Source organism: Falco rusticolus, chromosome 4 (assembly GCF_015220075.1).
Source record: "Falco rusticolus isolate bFalRus1 chromosome 4, bFalRus1.pri, whole genome shotgun sequence".
Classification (NCBI taxonomy): Eukaryota; Metazoa; Chordata; class Aves; order Falconiformes; family Falconidae; genus Falco; species Falco rusticolus.
The window spans coordinates 46,167,851-46,188,154 of NC_051190.1; the positions used below are offsets into that span (position 1 = coordinate 46,167,851).

Consider the following 20,304-nt stretch of genomic DNA (forward strand, 5'->3'; position numbering starts at 1 on the left):
CTTACGATCACAAGTGACCCCAGGTTCCCAGTTCCAGGGACTGCTGAAACAAAACGATTAACTGTAAACTGGCTTTTATTTATGGAAAATGGAATGCTTCATTAACAAACATTTTAAATGGGATATGAACAACACATTACAAAACAAATGAGTTCACATTGGATTGAGTGATATAATATGGCAGCAGCTTAAAAAAAAAAAAAATTACACTTACAGTAGCCCATAAGTTACAATTAATGGTAACCCTGGGTAACAGATTCAATTCGGTTGCCACCTTGCATTAAAAATTAAAACACATTCAGTAGCGACGGTTGAAACGAGGATCATTAGGTCTGTTTGTTCTCTCCTGGCCAGCAAATCCTTCTCCTTGCATTCCTCCTCCATGCATCATCTGACTTTGGTTGCCCCCTTGCATGAAACCTCCACGCCTAGAAAGCGATCAAGACATTTTGATTTTCTCTTGTGACTCTGGGAGTCTGGCTGATATAATGGGTGTTCTGGGGTGATTTTTTTTCACTTTTCAAGAAGATGCACTACATAAAACCCATGGGAATGTTTTGTTATTCCTTGACATTTAAATAAGGAACCAGATAACTTATACTCCCATAAAATGCTTCTTTCACAAATTTGAAAAGAAGAGATACCCCTTAAGAGGGAAACAAAGTTAACGCTTTTTAAAGTTCTTACCCTGACATGCCTCCACGATGCATCACATGACCAGGTCTGCCTCTACCTCCACCTAAAAAGTTCAAATGCTTCCTTTACATTCACAGTAATAATTTTACTTCATCTCCAAGGATTATAATGCTTGTATTTTCTGCTTTACATAGCACAACTAATGAGCTGTTGTGCAGGAAGCATACCTTGCCATCTCTCATGATCCCGTCCTATCATTCCTCCATCCACGCTGCTCTGCCATGAACGATCTTGATGTCCTTCAAACTTTCGACCGTGATCTCCCCAGTCACGTCCATCCCTGCAAAAGGGTGAAATTCGTACCTTCTCACACGAGCCAGAGCACACGAAATAGATTAAAGTAAAACAACTACTCAAATGCTTTACCAAGGTACATACAAATCTTGTATTTATATTGCTATCTGTTAAGTCAAATCTCAGTAATAAGCCTTCTGTCCAATGCAACTAATATGACAAATAACAAGATTTTCTTAATCTGGTTGATGCTATACTGATGTACCAGGTTGCTCTGAAAATCCATCCTAGCTTGTTGTTTTGACCAGTCAATTTATTTTTGGTGTTTTTCTGTAGGCTGGCTTACTCATGGGCCTTATTAAAAAATAAAAACCACGACACAAAACCTCAAAACACACCCCACACAACCCCAATCTGTAAGCATTTTTTTGACTTGCTTTCCTTTCAAAGGGCTGGTGCTTCCAACAACTACAAACTGGGGAAGAACTGCTATCCTGAAAATGCCAAGCTTTGGAAGTAATGTTAGGTAAGTTTAATTGAAAACAGAAAGACTTTCAGTGTGAAAGGAAATAAAAATCATGCCAAGATGCATGTTTTGACGCACAAAGCAAGCTGAAAAAAGCTACTCATCTGTACTCTATCCAACGGAGAACAGACTCCCAGGTGAAAGTTGGCAAAAAAGAATCTTACTTCTAAAAACTGCATCCCACTTTCACAAAAGAAAATATTCCTTAGGTGCACAAGAAAAAAAATTTTCAGTTAAATACACTAACCGTGACTGCGGGGGCATCCCTCTACTTTCACTCATTCTTCTGTCAGATCCATAGCTACCCCAACTTTCCCGAGAGTCTCGTGAATGACGGTCTGGTCCTCCATGGCGCTCATCTGGATAATGCTAAAAGGCAAAGAATATTTACAGGACTGCCCAAAACGGACTCAATTATTTAATTGTTAAAGTTGCTCAACTGTAACTACTCAATCTCAGAATCATTTAGGATGGAAGGGACGTCCTGAGATCATCTAGTCCAACCACCCTACTCAAGCAGGGTCAGCCAGGGCAGGCTGTCCAGAACAGTCTCCCATCAGGTTTTGAGTATCTTCACAGCTGGAGAGTTCACAACTTCCCCATGGAACGTGTTCCAGTGTTTGACTAGCTTCAGGGTTTTTTTAAACAAAACAAAACAGAAAAAAAAAAAAAAAAGTGATTTGTTTTGTCTCCAGATGTGTTCCAGTGTGTCTGCTCATTGACTCTTGTGCTGTTGGTGGGCACTACTGAACAAGACCTGGCTTCATGTTCTCTGTACCCTCCCTCCCATGAGCTATTAACACATGTTGATAAAATAACCCCTGAGCTTTCTCTTCTCCAAGCTGAATGGTCCTAACTCTCTTGCCCTCTCCTCGTGCAAAAGATGTTCCAGGCCCTTAATCATCTTTATGGCTCTGGGCTGCACTTCTTCCAGTAAGCTCTTAGCTTGTACTGGGGAAATCCAGCACTGGACACAGTACACCAGACGGGTGCAGAGTAAAGAGCAAGGATCACCTCCCCTGACCTGGCACCAATGCTCTTCCTCATGCAGCCGAGGCCATTACTGACCTTTCCCAGGAGGGTGCAATGCTGACTCATGGTCAGCTTGTTGTCCAGCACGACTCCAAGATCCTTCTCTGCAGAAGTCCTTGTCACCTGGTTGGTCCCAGGCACATACTGCTGCACAGGGTTATTCCTCCCCAGGGGCAGGACTCTGCCTTTCCCATTCTTGAATAAATAATATTCCCTCTGCCCAATTCTCCAGCCTATCCGGGTCCCTCTCAGTCTCACAGCTTAACCGTCAGTAAAGGGCACTCGAGGATTCCTTGACTCCACAAAATTAGTCTCTCATTGCTTGAACGTGCCCTGAAGGTCTTTTCCCCGGCCTTCAAAAACGTACAAACATCTCTACTAGTTTTGCTGTTATTTCCATGCAACCTCAGAAGAGGGAATTTTAGGCGTACTTTGTAAATTTGCCTTTTCTACCCCATCTTTTGGAATACTCTACCTTTTTGACACAATTCACTGGTTTTGTTTGATTTCTATCAGAATAACTGTATCTAACTTTTATGATAAACAAGCCTGAACTAAATTGCATGTTACTGAGGAAAAGACAACAATCTAGTCATTGATACATATTCTGGGATAAGGAATTTAACTCTTAACTACTGAAATTTAATCTGACACACAGTATAGAAAACCAGAGATTGTAAGAAGTTAAGATTCTCTAGCTTTATAAAGCAACTCACTTGTCCATCCCGATCTCCCATAATTGTCCTCGATCCATCTCTCCTACAAACAGACAATTAAAATCAGATTGTGGTAGTAAAACATACAGCAGTCTATAAAAATCCATCTCCATAACGATGTGGATGAAAAATCCTGCTTCCATGGAGTGCCAACATTATAAAGGGCACACAGCTGGAACATATGGAAACCATGACACATTCTAGATTCCTGGAAAACTCAAGTTAGTCCTAAGGTATAAACCAGAATATTCTTGTTAAGATGCTAGGAGCCTACAATATTATTTAGAATTTTTTCTGAATCCTACAAATGTGTGAAACAGCATTGCAAGCAGAACACTGAACAAGGCCTGGCAGAAGGCTGAACTCATGGCACAGTGCAGATCTCTTCACGGTTATGTAAGAAAAAGTCCACAGCCACTAAGCCACACTTAAAAAAACCAAAATGCAAAGCAAACACACCGCAGAGGCAGCAAAACGTGACATTAAATACAGGCCTGTTTTTTGATTTCAGGCAACACACTGGAGGTATGACACCAACCTGTCTATTGAATGGTCTTGGTAACGGCCACGATCCCTGTGATCAAAATCATGGAAGCGATCCTGGCGACTGAAATCTGAATGGTACCGATCATTCATTGCCATTCGTTTTGCCTCTGGCCAGTACGGATCATCTCTCCTGAAAGAACGAACATACTCATTTCAGTCAAGATAATGACTTTTGATATTGTTCCTTCCTTCCAAACCAGAAGAAAGGTAATTAAGTTCAGAAGGGAGCTGAAAAACCTTAGAGAGGATCGTTTGACTGGGGGTATTAAACATGATCATCTCAATGCAATCAACAGCTGCCGATTAAATGAAGCTGAGAACACACGGATAGATTTTTATAGCACAGGCTGGTGAGACAGAACCTGGCAGCAATGTTTTCCATTTGCATCATTGGTATTTGCTGTATTTACCTGCCATCTATGTCATATGGTCTTCTCATGGCAGACCGACGTTCTTGTTCATAGCGCAGCTGCTCATGCTGGCGTCGCAGCTCTTCTCTTTCTCGCTGAATGCGATCTTGTTCTCTTCTCCTTTCGTGCTCTATGTGCATTCGTTCTCTTTCCAGTCTTTCTCTTTCCATCCGTTCTCGTTCAAGACGCTGCCTTTCAATTTCTAGTCTCTCACGAGCAATCTCAAGTCTCTCCCTTTCTTCTCGTTCCCGGATAGTCTGCAGGTGCTGCTGCCTCTCCCGACGCTCACGTGTGCTATTTTAACAGAAACAGAAGGTTACACATCTAATACCTCAACAAATAAAGGAAGGTAAAAAGGAAAAAAAAAAAAGAAAAAAAAGAAAAAAAGAGGAAGAAGTATTAAAAATTAAAGCCACAGTGACTGCAAATTTGTGGCATCTCCTTGAAATTATACCTGAGGATGGAGTGGCAGGGAGGGCACGGAGGGAAGACACTCAGCATACATATGAACTGCTTGGGAGACTGATCATATTACTCTCACAAAACCCACCTGTGGGGGCAAATAATCCTGTATGGTCAGGAGAATTTGAATCCAAATGCCCCAGGCTCATTCCTTCTACTCAAATAAAATATCCAACTCTGAAGCAGCCAGAATGGTATACTGCATAATGTAACTCCACTAAGGCTCAGAAATCTACCTGTGAGGGAGGAACTTTCTTCCTCTCCAGTAAGACTCGTGAAAACATTTCCCCCCTGTCCAATTCAACTTACTTTAGGCAAGTAATGAAGTTTTGTAATGTGTGGAAATTGTTTTAATGTGGAATTCAGGTCAGAGTTTTAGCAAGGAATCTGAAGCATGGCTACTACCACATTTATCCTGTATTAAACATCATGAAAACAGAAATAAACCCCTACCCAATACCTGAATTAGGTTCTTAAAAGATACAGTGTGGAAACTTTGCTGGGTTGCTGGAAAATCCCCTTCTCTACAGACACAATGTATTTACATACAGAAATAATCATCTTGTTTTATTTCAAACAATATGGTGACTTTGAATGCTATGACAAGACAAGATCTCATTCTGAGAAAGAAACTTTTCTCCTGATCTTTCCCTGTATATTTGTGTGTGGCAAGTTTAGAATCATCATTTCACCTCTACGGTAATACTTAGCTAAGGAAAGCAGCACACTTCAATCAATCTAAACCATAAAATCTACAAAATGGAACAAGAACAAAAACCAAACTGCAACATTTTCCCCCCCAAACACAATTTCAAGCTTAGTTCTAGAAGTCAGTAATTGGAGCTTTCCCCATTCAAAAGATATGTGACCCACAAATGTGTAACAAATTACAAGTACAAAGACAAATTAACCCCCCTTTTATTTCTATATTGATTTTAATAAAGTTATATTCATTCTAGAAAATTTATTATTATTTTTTTCCCAAAAAAAATTCACTGTTGCTCTTACCGGCGCTGCTCTGCCTCCCTCATTTTTCGCTGGGCTTTAATTTTGTCAAATGGCACAATGCCTTGTCTCTCTCTGCTCTCCGATTTGCGATCCTGGCTCTTAATGCTCTGTATTTAATATTGAAGTAGAGAAACTTAATGGAGCACATTTATAAAACAAGAACTATCACAAACAATACTCAAAGCAACATTTCCATTCATACACATTATGTCTCAAAGCTTGGTCCCTGAATTTTTCAAAAATACTCTTCTTTTTTAACATTACAGATACACCATGTATTAACACGGTAATACTTAGCGTCCTGCATTTGTTTGGCAGGATTTAATTGCTGAATATGGTATCATCATTAAAAAAGGCATTTTAATAATTTAGATCTACATCCACATTATAGAAACTCTAACTGGACCGACTGGTGGGCTACATATAGCTTGGCAGAATCCCCTATTTGTTTCTAAGGACAACTGACATGCCTCCCATGCAGAAACATTACTTACTCTGTCTTTTGACGTAGTTGATGTTTTCACACTAATAACAGGTTCTCCTTTGGATTTATCCATTACTACTGTTCTTTCTGTTCCTTTACTTCCTAAATAAATCACAGATTGAGGGGAAAGAGAGATGGAAAAAAACAATCAAACTACATAACCGACACCATTCATCACCATGCCACAACTTACGTTTCTAAAATGTGAATATGGGCATTTAACCCTCTCTTCAAAAAACCTTATTTTCACTAAACCTATTCCAGGTGCTTCTGTTAAGGATGACACAACATCACTCTCCCTCCCACCTCTTTATACTTTCTGGATTTCCAGCTAAGAACTGGAAATAATTCTAGAACGCTGTAATTAATTATTCATACTTCATATCTTTAACTGAAAAAAAGAATAGCCAAATTACCTGACTTTATAGTTTTAGGTTGATCTGATGAACCAGACTTCAGTTCATCTTTATCTTTTTTTTCCTTTTCATCTTTGTCTTCTGTCTTTTTAGGATCATCTTTTTGGTCAGATTTCTCATCTCTTTTAACACTGCCAGGTCTATATATAGATAATGACATAGATTAGACTAATACAGAGTAAGAGAAAAGAAAACTAAAGGAGACTGCTAGCAACACAGTAACGAAGTAGAATTCTGATGTGGTAAGACAGTCATAAATAGATTTCGTAAGATTTTCTTCTACAACTTCCTATGCCATAACATGGCAATCAGTCCATGCCGTGCAGTTGTCATAAAAACTTGGCCATGATTCAGATATCTGAACTTGAGGCGAAAGAAAAAATTCACCCCCCCATGTGCTCAACATCGACAAAGTTTCTTACACAACATGACAATTATGAAGTGCCAATGTGAACCACTCTTCTCGCTCAACTAGGTGAAATAAAGGCAAAAAACTTCTCAGCAAATAGCATTTAATAGGAGTTCTGGCTCAAGAAGATAATTAAAGCAAAGGACATACTGTCTTATTCATACTCCTAGTGTCTTTTCCAGGTACTTTTAGTAATGCTAGAGTGAAAAAGTATAGCGCTGAAGAGGAACATGTTCTAGAAACAGGATCTTGGACAACTGATCTTTAACTGTCCATGACCACCAGCACCTGAGAAAGCCCTATTCCAATGAGAGAAAAATTTAATGGAGAAACAGTGACATACTGATCAAAATTCTTAAAATGGCCTTTCCTATAGATTTATGACATGAAAGCACTGGAATCTTTACTAAACCTCAAAAATAGCTAAGTTAAAAGGTATGCTTGAAAATGCAGCTTTCCAGTGCCTGCCTTGGAGCTAATAACAGAAATGAGTTAAGTTACACACTGAATATCAATAGATCTTGTAGTAAAAGATGGAAAAATGCATGTCACTCTTTTTGAATATCTGTCACAGAAATTCTTACTGTTACTTTGTTTTTCCTGACAAATCAGCATAGAGTGAAGAGCAAAACACCTTTGGATAAGAGATTTTTTAGAACCGTACCTCTCGCTGACTGTTTCTTTCTTGGCTTCATTCTCTTTTTTGTCACTTGGCTTCTTCCCAGCTGGTTCATTTTTTGCCTGAAATTTATTTTGCACATCATCAGCTGAGAATGTGGTCTCGATCATTTGTACAATCTGATGGTAACGGGGTATCTTTGTGGATGACTACTCACTTTTTCTACAGAAATTATTTTTCCATGTAACTCTGTTTTGTGGAGGTGAGTAATACACTTTGTCGCTTCCTCGGCTGTAGACATTGTAACAAAGCCGTAACAGCGAGCACCAGGACTGCGAGCATTGGTGACCACTTTTGCACCTACCACCTGTCCAAAATAAAGTCCAAAATAAAGAGGTATTACACTCGGTGTAACAACTGCCTGCGACTTAACAGGAAGAAGTACAAGCTCCATTTCTGCTCTGTTTTATTCCTGTCCATCATCATTCAGGAAACTTCTGTTTTTAAGAGATTAACAAATACGGAAGGAACATTGCTTGGAGCTAATGATACTTCTATTGCCAAGCAATGCTGCAAAAGCTGAATCAATAGATGGGAGCCAAAGACTGAATTCTGTTCTGGAGAAAGCCCTTAAAATAAAATAAAGAAACAACAACAAAAAAAGAAAGGCTAACTTCACATCATTTTGCTTAATTATAAAGGAGTAAAAACCTAATAAAAATTTGTAAGCCAATTTCCACCCATGCTAATGCTCCACTAAGTCCCATCACCCCTCAAAAAATATTTTCATGTCACTGCCAAGAGGCAGACCCACAACATTATCTACAATCCTGTTTAAGAAGCAGGAAGTTTCCCCAAAAAGTGTAATTCGAAAAGACCACATAAACCACCCGTTTTCATAAATGGTGCTTACTTATGCTCTCACGTATTCAATACAGCTCCCTTTGTATTACAGAAATCAATGCTATTTCACAGAGTTGTCATATCATAAAGTACAGCTGAACAAAGAACATATATTTGAGCATCTGATTTATTGCAGATGTACATCTACTTCTAGGAAGCTTTACACCTGCTAATACTTCAAAGAAAATAACAGTAATTTTATTTAAACAACTAAACATTACTATGGCATCTAAATAGAAGCAAATACTAGGTTGGCTGTCACACAGTTTTTAATTACGTTTAAAATTTTGCGGTACATCTCTGTGATCTATATTCCAGGTTACTAGATGGATTCTGAACAAATAAATGGAAGGAAAGTACTGCATTTCTATTGTTACAAGGAATGTTAAAAAGATTTTACTAGTCTCATGACTCTCAAACAAACTCAGAGCTGTACTATGCTTAATCCATTTTTGTACCTATTTGTATAGTCACATTTAAATTCTGGAATATTTTCATTAGTTAAACATTCAATAGCAGATTGCTGGCACATACAGTTTTCTTTTACTACAATCTGCTGACAGTCATCTTTAAATAGGCTTCAAAAGTTTAACAAAAATCCTTACTGATGTCTCTGACATCAGTCTTCTATTAAACTAGCTCTTTCAATTTCCCAACTGACAGGGAGATTTAACTTGCCATTTTATCTATCGTTAAAAACAAGTGCAGGACACACCACTCACCTCCCACCCCCTGCAAACCAAACCAAACAAAAACCCACCCAAAACTACCCGAACAAGTGCTTTTTAAAGCAACTGCTAACTCTAGACAAAAATAAAACTTCAGGTACCATGGCAATTCTCAAGATATTCCCCAATAATTATGTTTCAACATACAACCTATGTTTTACTTAGTCCTAAAGAAATATTTAACAAACAACACTAAATTCACTGTTGACTGTGAATTCCCAGTGGGTGAAAATACTATACTACAGCCCAGGAGGCAGAAGTATATGTAAACAGTCACTGACTGTTTCAAATAAAGGACAGTCAATGGAATTTTATACCTGTTTGGAAGTGAGCAACAGAATAAAAAAAGCAGCTGTTCAGTGTTTGGCAATTTTCTCCTTGATATCCCACAATATTTTTGATAATTTGATTCCTTTCACTAGTATTTTCTGTGACAGGAGCTTAAGAAGTCTTATTAAGACAATTTCAAATTAAACCAAACCAAAATAAAATTTAAAACCCCTTACCTTCCCATATTTGCTAAACAGATTCTTCAAATCTGTAGCTCTGGTAGTGGAAGCCAGTCCACTCACCCAAAAGTTTCTACCAGAACCGCTAGCAGTGCGACCTAATAAGGAAAACAAACAAAACTAAAACATACCCAAAATCCTCATTATTTTAGCAACTACTTCTGCATTAAAAAAGGAGCAGTTCCACAAGTCTTTTATTTTCTTTTTAAATCACAGAGCAAGTGAAATGCAACGCATAACATTCTCCCCCATGATTCACATTCCGGAAGGCAAGTAGTATTACAAGTCCAAAAACTTTAAATTTCAAGCTTTGATACATGCAACTGAAGTATATTATGTCATTCTTCAAGACACTGGACTAGAGCATCTCTAAAGTAACTGGTTCCTTAGAATGTGCCTGGATAGATCCCAGTAACTCTGCACTTACAGGAAAAGACAAGACCTGCCGGCGTTGTGGGAATGGTGTTAGTACCCACGTACGCTCACGCCTTGCCCTCCTTACCCCCTTGACTCCAAAGGAATGATGATGGGATGCAGATTCCCTGTGCCTCTCAAGGAAAGACACGCACCATAAAGAAAGCAAGAAAACTTCTCTTTCTGCCTACAGACATTCCACAGTTGGGGTATGAAGCCTGTGACTTCAAGTTACAGGAGTCAGAGAAGACCTAGCTTGCTTTAACTATGCAAGAACTACAGAACACCATCCAATCTGGCATCTAAACTAGAAAGGTAATTTTAGAAATGGCTATGTACTTGTAATGTCTGAAAACCCAATGTCTAGTGATTAAAAAGTGTTTGAACTGAACTCCAGGTTTTAGTGTCTGCATTTCAGCAGGAAGCACTTGGGGAAGGATACTGTTTCCAATCTCCTCTGAAATGCCTTTTCTGTCCTTTTATCAGACTTGGTAGTGTTCAGTTCCACAGCTTCAGTGAATGGAGTGAAGCAGGTTTCAGTCCAGGTACCTGATTGCAAATCATCTGCCTTTTTTTTTTTTTTTTTTTTTGTGATATACAGAATTTCTCAGAACTGCTGTCACTGAGGGCAGACGTTTCTTCCGGAACCTTTCTAAAATGCTTTTATTTGGGTGTCTTTCCATCTCTTACTTCCTGATAATTTTTGTCCTTGTCTCAACCGTGACCTTAGCACTGAGAACACTGTTGTTAATATTTATACAAGTTCCCTAGGAAAGTATGCAATCGTCTGTGTCAATCTCTTTAAAAAACAAAACAAAACCAAAAAAAAGAGAGGCCTTTTGTATAAAGGAGACTAATTCTACACCTGCCATCTTCCAGCCTCAAGAACTGCATGGACAGAGGTGTGCAAACACATGGGAGATACGTTCTCTTGTTGTTTCAAAAAGCTGAGCTGTACACTTTGATGCTTCTACTCCACACGCTTCCTGTAGTATTTTAAAACTGCCACCTGCAGTTATGCTGCCATCCTGGAGAAAGAGAAAAATGAGCACTTTCTTCTTACTGATGATTTTTTAGTACCTTAATGTCCTTTGTAAGCAAACTTCAACTAGTCTTAACATACCCAGGTTTTGCCTTCCCATAAGACTTAAAGAGGTGTTCCTGCAATGGCACTGCACTTCCAAGACAGACAGGAACTGTAAAATCTTCTCTAACTTAGAAACTAGAACGATGTGGATATTGGGAGCCAACCCTCACCACTGAAGACATCTTTCAGATATGTGTAAATCTACTGACAAGTCCACCAGACTTATGAGCTCATAAATTTCTTTTTCTACACTCTTATTAAATACAGGTCTCATAATGAACGCATGGAAAATAGAAAACTCGTCCTAAATAAAATCCTTTCATACTGGTGTGGAAATAGCAATATATGAGTCAGAACTGACTTGTACATAGTTCTGTACCTTTCTTCCAGCTCAACTGCTTTGCTCTGCATGCAGAGTTACACGATCAAGTAGCTACCTCTCCCCAGTGCTGTTTTCTAAGCCAGAAAATGATATAAACAAATGTTACGGAACACAGCACATCCTTTGGAGAAAGGTATGCAGGGGCAAGGTAGTTTGCAGACACCCAAGTCCCTGAAGGCTGTTTTAAATGCATACCTCAAGAAGAGTTTTCCCAGTTCACAAAAAAACACATGCTGAAGTCCTTGGCTAAATGACAGCATCCACAAAGCACTAAATATTCCGAAGTAAGAGAACACGAGATTACAGACTGTGAGCAAGAGGTAAATCCTAATGGAGCTGACTGTGAGGTCCAGTAGCTTGCACAAACAGGTATAACCTCAGATCTTGGAAAAAGTAGCTGACAACAAACTCAGTCTGTGTTGTAAAACCCAATTAACACCAAACAAATTCTTCCTGTTCAGTCAGTAGACAGATCTCATCATGAGTTACATGCCTATTATAGGAACTGCTGGAACTTGCATGCTTAAGAGTGCTGAACTACCTGCCTGCAGTATATATGTTAAAATTCAGTTTGAAAATCTGCACTGGTCAGACAGGAGAGAACAGAGAGGTGGGGTGAGCTGCAAAGACTCAGCAGCTTGATGTATAAAAAGGAAGAACTGGATGAGAAGAAGGAGCAGGCACTTGACACTGTTGAACAACAAATTTTCATCTTGCTTATGACACATTTGCACTGTAAATAGGATCTGCACGGACAAAGATTTAATAACATCAATCTAACTTGAAGACAACGTTATGATGTAAGTTTTGGGTGGCATTTAAATACATGAATACTAGATTCCAAATTATTTCAGAACAGAAGACAGTATGAAGACCCATAAGCGTCTAGTAAAGCAAACACAATTGCGACAGGCTCTCGACTCCCTAACAGCTGTTGGTAAGCATCTTCAGCACAATGAAGGACATATTTGCCATGAATTAATGTCTACCTTTGAAGATCAAGATACAAACAAAAGGGTACGACACAGATAACCTATAGAAAAATGCATAAAAAGAAAATAGTTTTTGGCCTAGATTAAAAAAAAAATATCCAGAAAGAGGTGAATAATTTACGGTATTTGACAACCGCACACATTCCAACCCTTCTCTACTGAAATTCCCCATCCAATACAAAACCAGTTTCTCCAAGCAATCATTTTTTTTTTTTTTATAAGAAACATACCTTTCTCATCCTTTGAGATTATCTTTGTATCTCTGTCCTCCTCAACAGGGCTAAAGACAAAACACCACATTATTCAAGTCAGAAATAAAAGTGACTAACTATAAATTATGAAAAATGCTAAAATTAAATACCTACCAGAAAATATGTTGCAAATGAAAACATACCTTTGTATACTTGATTTAAGAAATCTGACAAGAAATAATGCAGTCAGATCCTTAAACAGACATATTAGGAAGACGTTTACAAATAAGAGCAATTTAAGGAAACAACCTTTGAAGGTTGAGGAAGGAAAGAAATCAAACCCTCTGTGTTTAAAAAAAAAAAAAAATACCTGCACATGGAGAAACAAAACAGACTCTTTAGGAACAGGCTACAATTTCATCAGTCTCGGTGGCCAATTGAAGGAAACAGCTTATGCGCATCACTTAACGACCAATGAAAAAAAGATAGCATCTGGTCTATAACGGAGAAAAAACAAACCTCTTTTTCTGATCACCGCCCTCACTGGTTGAGGACTCTTTAGTGGCAGGGGATTCCTCAGAATTAGCTTTCTCTTCTGTTTTCTTGGCATCTTCTTTGCTATCTTTGGCTTCGGGACCTGGGCCTTTTTCCGCTGTTTCCCCACTAGAGGCTTCCAGGCCTTGGGAGCGTTTGCTACTCTGATCGCTTAGGGTCTCTACTACTAAACATTCAGAGTCCGCGTTCTCTTCCTCTATTGTCTGTTCACTTGTCTCCCCTTTTGCTACAACTAAACGCTTTGCTTCCTTCCTTGCCATAGCTTGTGCCGATTTGCTGTCCAAATCTAAAGCATCTTCCTCCAACTGAGTGGCAGCAAGAGCGTCCTCTTCCTCTGCTAGCCTCTTGCCTGGCACCACGTTACTTGCTTCCTGTGCATGTGGCCGCTCCGCTTCGGAAGTTTCTTCGTTAAGGAGCTCAGATTTACAAGTTTCCCCCAAAATGTCGAGTATTTTCTCATTTTCTACGGATTTAACAGGAATAGAATGGCACAAGATTTAATCACCAGGGAAATACAGCAATCACAAATGTGGAACTGGCATGGCTGCCACACTAACACCAAGAGAACTTCTAAGCTACACAGAGATTGGAAAACCCTAGTGTACACAGTGTTAAAAGTACTACGCTAACTGCTCTCTGACAAACTACCACATCAGCCCTAAAGTGTTAACAGGGAAGAAAAATGCCCCCACAGATTTAACAAAAACCTTCTGGCTGATCCTTGATATTCTTCACGAAATCATTCAGCTCTGTTTCTTCTCTAGTTAGCTTCCAGAGTCCGAGATGCTTAACTGAACGTATCAAGGCACTGAGGGTTCAATTTTTAAATTTCTGTGAAATTCTTTTAGCAGACAGTCCAACATGAGAACTGGGCATCTTCTGATGGTGCATGAGTGTGTTTGCAGTCCAGAAAGTGAAAAGTATCTGTATGAAATTCCCATGAAGAAACTCTCTTCTTTCTTCTGTATCCAGTAACTAATCTTTACATTATAATGCCCTACAATATCTTTTTACTGCTTTTACTGCTCTCTACTTAGTAAGAGTTAAGGTATGTGCGATATCACAAGATCTGTTTACAAGTAGAATCTTTAGCTTTTAAACTGTGATTAACTTCTCTAAATCCATTTATGTAGCTTAACAGGTTTTTAAACCATTTCATTTCACTGAAAATATTTCAAAGATGACAAGCATCACTTCACAGATCTGGGGATATGATTGGGTTTCCAATCTCTATGACCCTGCATGATCTGGATTGTCCATCATAAAAATAATGCAAATTATGTTTGTTTGCTTCTTTTTTTAATAGTTAATGGTTTAAAAAGTATTAGTTGAAAAGACAGGAATATGTTTTTCTTTAACAGTACCTGGCTCCAAGTGCAGCTTCTCCATTTTCTGTTTGGGAAAATAAACACAGAATGAGGATTTTATAAAATGTATTTCATAACACAGAACAGCAGCCCCCCGCCCAATCCCAAGACTGAAAACCACACAAATTCACCTACTACGTTAAACACTTTTTTTCACCAGCCACTGGAACTCAGTATTTTATACTGGTAACTTTTCTAGCACATTAAAGCCAAATCAAAGTATCAGCCGCAACTGCATTCTCATACCTAACTTGGAATGTTAAAGAGACCAATAAAGTATCTTTGTGAACTGCATCAATGGCAGAGTATAAAAAACACCCAGCTACTACTTGATATAATCAGCAAGAGAAATTTGCCACAAAATTGGAAGTCTTGATAGCTGACTGAAAAGTAGGGAAAAACCACAGGACGTTCTCATTTGACAGACTGTATTCCAAGCAAGATCACGTCTGTCTTGGATTCTGTTACAATTTCACATTACTATCACATTTTCTTTTTTGTAGCATGAGCATAGAGTGAAAACTGATAATAACGATCTGAAATACAGCTACATTTTCAATTTACCTTCATTTCAATTAAATCTGAAGAAGAGGCATCTAAACTGTTTTCAATTTCATCATAATCTCCCTAAAAGAGTAAAAAAGGAATTATAGCATTTCTTACAAAAAGTAACATTAGCTTACGGAGAAGTACAACTGTATTCCATTTTCCCTAGCAATAATATGAGAAGTATTTTTTTATTTGACACATTTCAATTGATTGTGACCCAAGAATGAGGAGCAACATTAGAATATTCTTGATAATTAAATACCTTTCTCCAGTTACCTTTCATTTTAATTTCAACACAACATTGTCTATTTCAAAGCTACTCTTATTTAGAGAGGAAATGTATTTCACATTTCTGTGGTTACTGTACATAACACGTTTTTCCATTTCTTTACTACTTTAGTTTCTAACTGAAAAAAGAAATTAGAAAGGCAACTGACTTAGGTTTCTACCCTTCCAAAAACAAAACATGTCCCCAAAATCTTCCTTCCTCAAGAGCTGATGGTAAGACTCAACCAAAGATCACTGGTTACATGATTCACAACAGCACTAATTTACAGAGCACCACAAAATCGTGTTTCAGGTTAACTGGATGTTGTTGCAATGACCCTCTTTTCAGAAGGTAAATGATAAAAAAGTTCAGACAGACAACACAGGCCTAAAATAAACAAACAAACAAACAAAAAACCATAAGGAGGCATGGAAGGACAGTATGTTCCATTTTCGGAGTGAACAGCCTAAAATGAAAAAAAAAAACCACAAGGATCCAAGGAAGTGTAATATTTGGGCAGTGAATGTAACATATAGAATATATACTGTTCATTCAGCAGCAGGAGACTGTGCTGTCTGTAAAAGACATTGCAAGCTGCTCTCAAAACGAAGTAAAAAACCTGGCAATGTCAGAACAGGGCAATACAAAATACATTAAGATCTTCTTATTTTATTAATCTTTTGAGAAAACTGTACAAGAGAAATTCTTTAAACCAGAGCGTTATTTCTGCAGAAAAGATTTCCAAATTATCCGTGAGCTGAAAACTTATTTCTCTCTCTCTCCATATATATATAAATACCTAGACGGCTGGGTGTATGCATATATACACTTAAACACATTAAAGGTAAGAGGGAACACCAAAACTAATGAATTACTTTCAATTCCAAGTTTCTTCCACTGCAAGCAAAGATGTAACTGCAAGGCAAAGAAGGCAGTCTACTGTGAATATTTCAAGCCTCTGCTAGGTCCAAGAATATTCAACACTTAAGAGAGCAGGACATGAGAGCTGTTAATGTGAAATAGAACCCATATCACCTTCATGTCCCTATATTCTATTACACTGAAATAACTTGTGCATGTTCTGCTTACTAATACCTTCTGAAAATTCAGAGACCTTTACTCACTTACCTCGTTTTCTGTTAGCTGATCTGGAAGTTCTTTCATTTCTGCTTCAACATTATCTTTATTATCAGACAGAGAATCAAGAATATTATCAGGACTATAGTCTTCTCCACAGTCTACAGCACTGCCGTTATCTATTTCAGCTTCATCTAACACACTAATATCCATCATGTCAATATCTTGCAAGGTATCCAGACTTGCTTCGATATCCTCCTACAGAAAGACAAAGGGTAGACGTGCATTTATTGTGGGTTAAGTGATGCATATTCTCAGTAATTATCAGCAATCATGATTTCACTTACCTGCCCATCCCTAGAGTTTTCTTCTAGTCCGTTGTCTTCAACACCTTCTTCTTCTGGTTTTCTTCCTAACAACAGTATAACTTAAGTAAGATATAGCACTAAATTTCATAACGTGTAGTCTTTGCTGAATTATCTATTCAACATTGAGTCCGTTTCAACAAATAATCATGGAGACCCTGGATTCAGAAGTCCAGGTCTGTCTGGGTATAATGAAGGATGACTTCCCACTCCATACAAGCGAACAGTGTGAGCATGAACTAGTAGTAGCACAGCTACATTTTTCAGCAGCTACAGTCCTCTCATTCTACAACACTTCAATACCTAGAAAGACAACACTGTCCAGGAAGGTGTTCCAGTTAAAAGAAATACCCTATCACTGTTACAAAAAGCCTCCCTTCTACCATTTAAATAATTAAACTGATTTAGAATCAGTCTTCAGTTTGAAGATCTTGGACATGCTTAGGCACACCTGTCACCATCAAACTTGTATCACTACCCAAAAACAACTGCTCTTTCTGTTTCTACCCTATTATCTTAAAGGAAACAGCTTAAAAATGTAAGTTTCAGACAGTATCTTTAAAGAATTGGTTATGAGCAATTCAAATAAACCACACATACCATGTCCTGCACAGTATTTAAAGTTTTTGAAGCAAAATATACTTAAATCACTAACGAGCTATTTTGGAACAGTTTATTTTCAAAACAACGTGGTTATAGAATGAAATATGACAGTAACAAAAGTAATATGCATTTGTTATTTGTGCAACAATAGCTCTAATTATTCCCACTGTAATTTCTCACATGTAAAAACATATCCCAATGGTGATGGAGGTTCAAGGGCTTCTATGAAAAAAGGAAAACATATATAGTTATGGCAAGGAAATTACAACCCAGGGTGTTGTGGAGACACCTTAATATACCTTAGCAGAGCTTTCCACAGGAGCTTATGCTGCAGCTGCTTGCTTTGTACCTGACACAATTCTACTCACAGTCACAAGTACAGAAACACCTGCAACTTATGGTCTCATCAACAGATTTCAAGATTTGCTGCTAACAGAAGCATTGGTAGGCATCATATTATCATTTAAAACCTGTCATTGCTCACTAATGCAACAGAGTTTTACTGTTTTCCATAAGGGAGAAAGAGAAAGCATTTCCCCCCAAGTTAAACTAATGAAACAAAGAAATCAACATTGTATGTGCACTTCTAGCTACACTGAAACAGAGATACTGTAATTGTTCAGGTTCCATACCTTTGCTAGTTCTTTTTGGCATTCTCTTGTTGGTCAGTTCTGAAGCCACAGGGATTTCATCAGGATCTCCTCCTTCGTCCTCAATGGCCTATCGGAGACAGCAGTATGACACCTCTTGTATTGCTCATTCATGTGCATTTGTACTTGCTTTGGATGAGATATAAATTTCTTCACAGTAGCTTGTATGGAGTTATGTTTTGGATTTGTTCAGAGAAGTGTTGATAACACATGGATGTGCCAGTTACTGCTGACCAGTGCTTGCACAGCATCAAGGCCTTTTCTCCTTCTCACGCTGCCCTGCCAGCGAGCAGGCTAGGTGTGTACAACAAGCTGGGAGGGTACACAGCTGGGACAGCTGACCCCAACTGACCGAAGGGATATTCCATACCATATAATGTTGTGCTCACCAATAAAACCAGTGTGGGTGTTTAGTGAGACTGCCATTACTTGGGGAATGGCTCAGAATTGGTGAGCATTTTCTTTTATATCACTTGCTTTTCCTCTTTTTCCTCTGGGTTGGTTTTTTTTTTTTCCTTCCATTTTTTAAAATTATTAAACTGTCTTTATCACAATCGATGAGTTTTCTCTCACTTTTACCCTTCAAATTCTCCTCCCCATCCTGCTAGGGAACGAGTGAGCAGCCATGTAGTGCATAGCCGCCTACTAGGGTTAAACCACGACAGTATTTTTAAGGATTTGTTAGATGGAAACATCAGTGTCTCACCCTAGCTCAGGTCATACAGCCAGGCAGCCGTATCAGCCCTTAGAAAGGCTGAACATTAAGGTGGTGTAACACAACCCACAGCCAAATCAAGCTATGGTTGAGGAGCAAAGTCGCCCTCATCTGTAAACAAGGCTCCCTGTTGGCAGATAAGCACTTCAATGGTATAAAGCGGAGTGACTGCTACAGGAACTCCAGCACATCTGACAGGATTTTTTTTCTCAAAGTGCAAGTTTATTAGAACCCATAAAAGGGCCAGGATCGACTATGCTGTTCTGGCCTTGTACAAGTCTGTGAAAATAAATTCCGGAGAGAGGGAGTCAGGTGGCGCATGTGAAGAGAAAGCAAGAGAAAGCGGGGGATAGGGAGCGCGGGTGCCCTGGGGGAATGGGAGAGGGGAGCGGGGAAGGCCGCGTGCGGCAGGGCCGAGGAGCGAGGGAAGGGCCGGGCCCCGCGGAGCGGAGCGGGCCGGAGGCAGGCCGAGGGGCGGGCGGGGCCCGCAGGCCGCAGCCGGTCCACGCTGGGTCTTCGGAGCGCTAGCAAGAAGCGGCGCAGCGGCGGGGCTGTCGGCGGCCCCCGCAAGGGCAACGGCTCGACAGCGGGCCCAGGAGAGGGGTACGGTGGCGTTACAGGTCACCCCGCGGCTGCTCGGGGCCGGCACCGCCGCCCGCCACCCCCGCTCCCCTCAGGGCCCCTCGGCGCGGCAGCCCGGGGCGCCGGGCCAGGCCCCGAGCGCGCATGCGCCGGGCGCCCCAGGCCGGGGACAAAGGACCCGGATGACACCTCCCCCTCCGCCGCCCCCTCTCCCGCCGGGTTCGCGCCTCACCTTCCTCAGCCGCTCCATCAGCACGCTCTTGTTGCCGCTGCTGTCGAGGTTACGGCGTTTGAGCTCGGCGCGCAGGTCGATGACTCGCAGCTCGCTCAGCCGCCGCGTTTCGGGTTCCGAGCCGAGAGCCGCGGCCCCACCAAGGGATGTGAAGTCCCCCAGCCCGGCCGCTGACTGACTCTCCGCCATCAAGGCTCCTTCGGTATTCCGCCTCGAGCCCGAACGCACGGAAGAATATGGCACAATCAAGCAGCTAACCTTGCGATCACGGCACAAAATGGTGGGGAGGCCAGGACGCGCCGAGGGGAGGGGGAGGGAGCCCGCTCCGCGCAGGCTCGGAGCGAAGGGCGCCGGCCGGCTGGGGGCGGGGGGGGGCGTGGCCTGGCGGAACGCGACGGCGGCGGCTTGTGCGCAGGCGCAGGCGGCGGCGACTCGGCCGAAGGGCGGCCCGCGCGCCCCGGCGCATGCGGCCCCGGAGCGCGGCTGCGCACTGCGGCGCTGGGGGCGGGGCCGGCGCTGCTGCGCGCGCGCGCCTGTCACCGCCTGCGCCAGAGCGGCGGCAGCTCCCTCCGCGCAC

The 20,304-nt window shown here is 40.5% G+C and overlaps 1 protein-coding gene and 3 long non-coding RNA genes across 4 annotated transcripts; 2 read left to right on the forward strand and 2 right to left on the reverse strand.

Annotated features, from left to right (window-relative positions):
- Positions 1-57: 57 nt before the first annotated feature.
- LOC119146547 (scaffold attachment factor B1-like) lies at positions 58-20,089 on the reverse strand. The gene is made up of 21 exons (XM_037384392.1): positions 19,728-20,089; positions 18,181-18,268; positions 16,928-16,992; positions 16,632-16,838; positions 15,251-15,313; positions 14,684-14,711; positions 13,284-13,782; positions 12,804-12,853; positions 9,696-9,796; positions 7,776-7,925; positions 7,604-7,680; positions 6,531-6,670; positions 6,125-6,216; positions 5,631-5,737; positions 4,161-4,454; positions 3,743-3,880; positions 3,205-3,247; positions 1,704-1,825; positions 864-976; positions 688-739; positions 58-428 (listed from the first exon to the last, which is right to left on the reverse strand). Exons 1-21 carry the CDS (start codon positions 19,914-19,916, stop codon positions 299-301), a joined length of 2,748 nt encoding a protein of 915 aa, XP_037240289.1. The 5' UTR covers positions 19,917-20,089; the 3' UTR covers positions 58-298.
- On the forward strand, positions 970-3,810 carry LOC119146649. Its single transcript, XR_005103798.1, has 3 exons — positions 970-1,066; positions 1,381-1,456; positions 3,716-3,810. It is a non-coding gene; the product is annotated as an uncharacterized LOC119146649 (long non-coding RNA).
- Positions 3,887-12,635, forward strand: LOC119146653. The gene is made up of 2 exons (XR_005103803.1): positions 3,887-3,957; positions 9,915-12,635. It is a non-coding gene; the product is annotated as an uncharacterized LOC119146653 (long non-coding RNA).
- Positions 10,703-12,786, reverse strand: LOC119146652. Its single transcript, XR_005103802.1, has 2 exons — positions 11,777-12,786; positions 10,703-11,655 (listed from the first exon to the last, which is right to left on the reverse strand). It is a non-coding gene; the product is annotated as an uncharacterized LOC119146652 (long non-coding RNA).
- Positions 20,090-20,304: the final 215 nt, after the last annotated feature.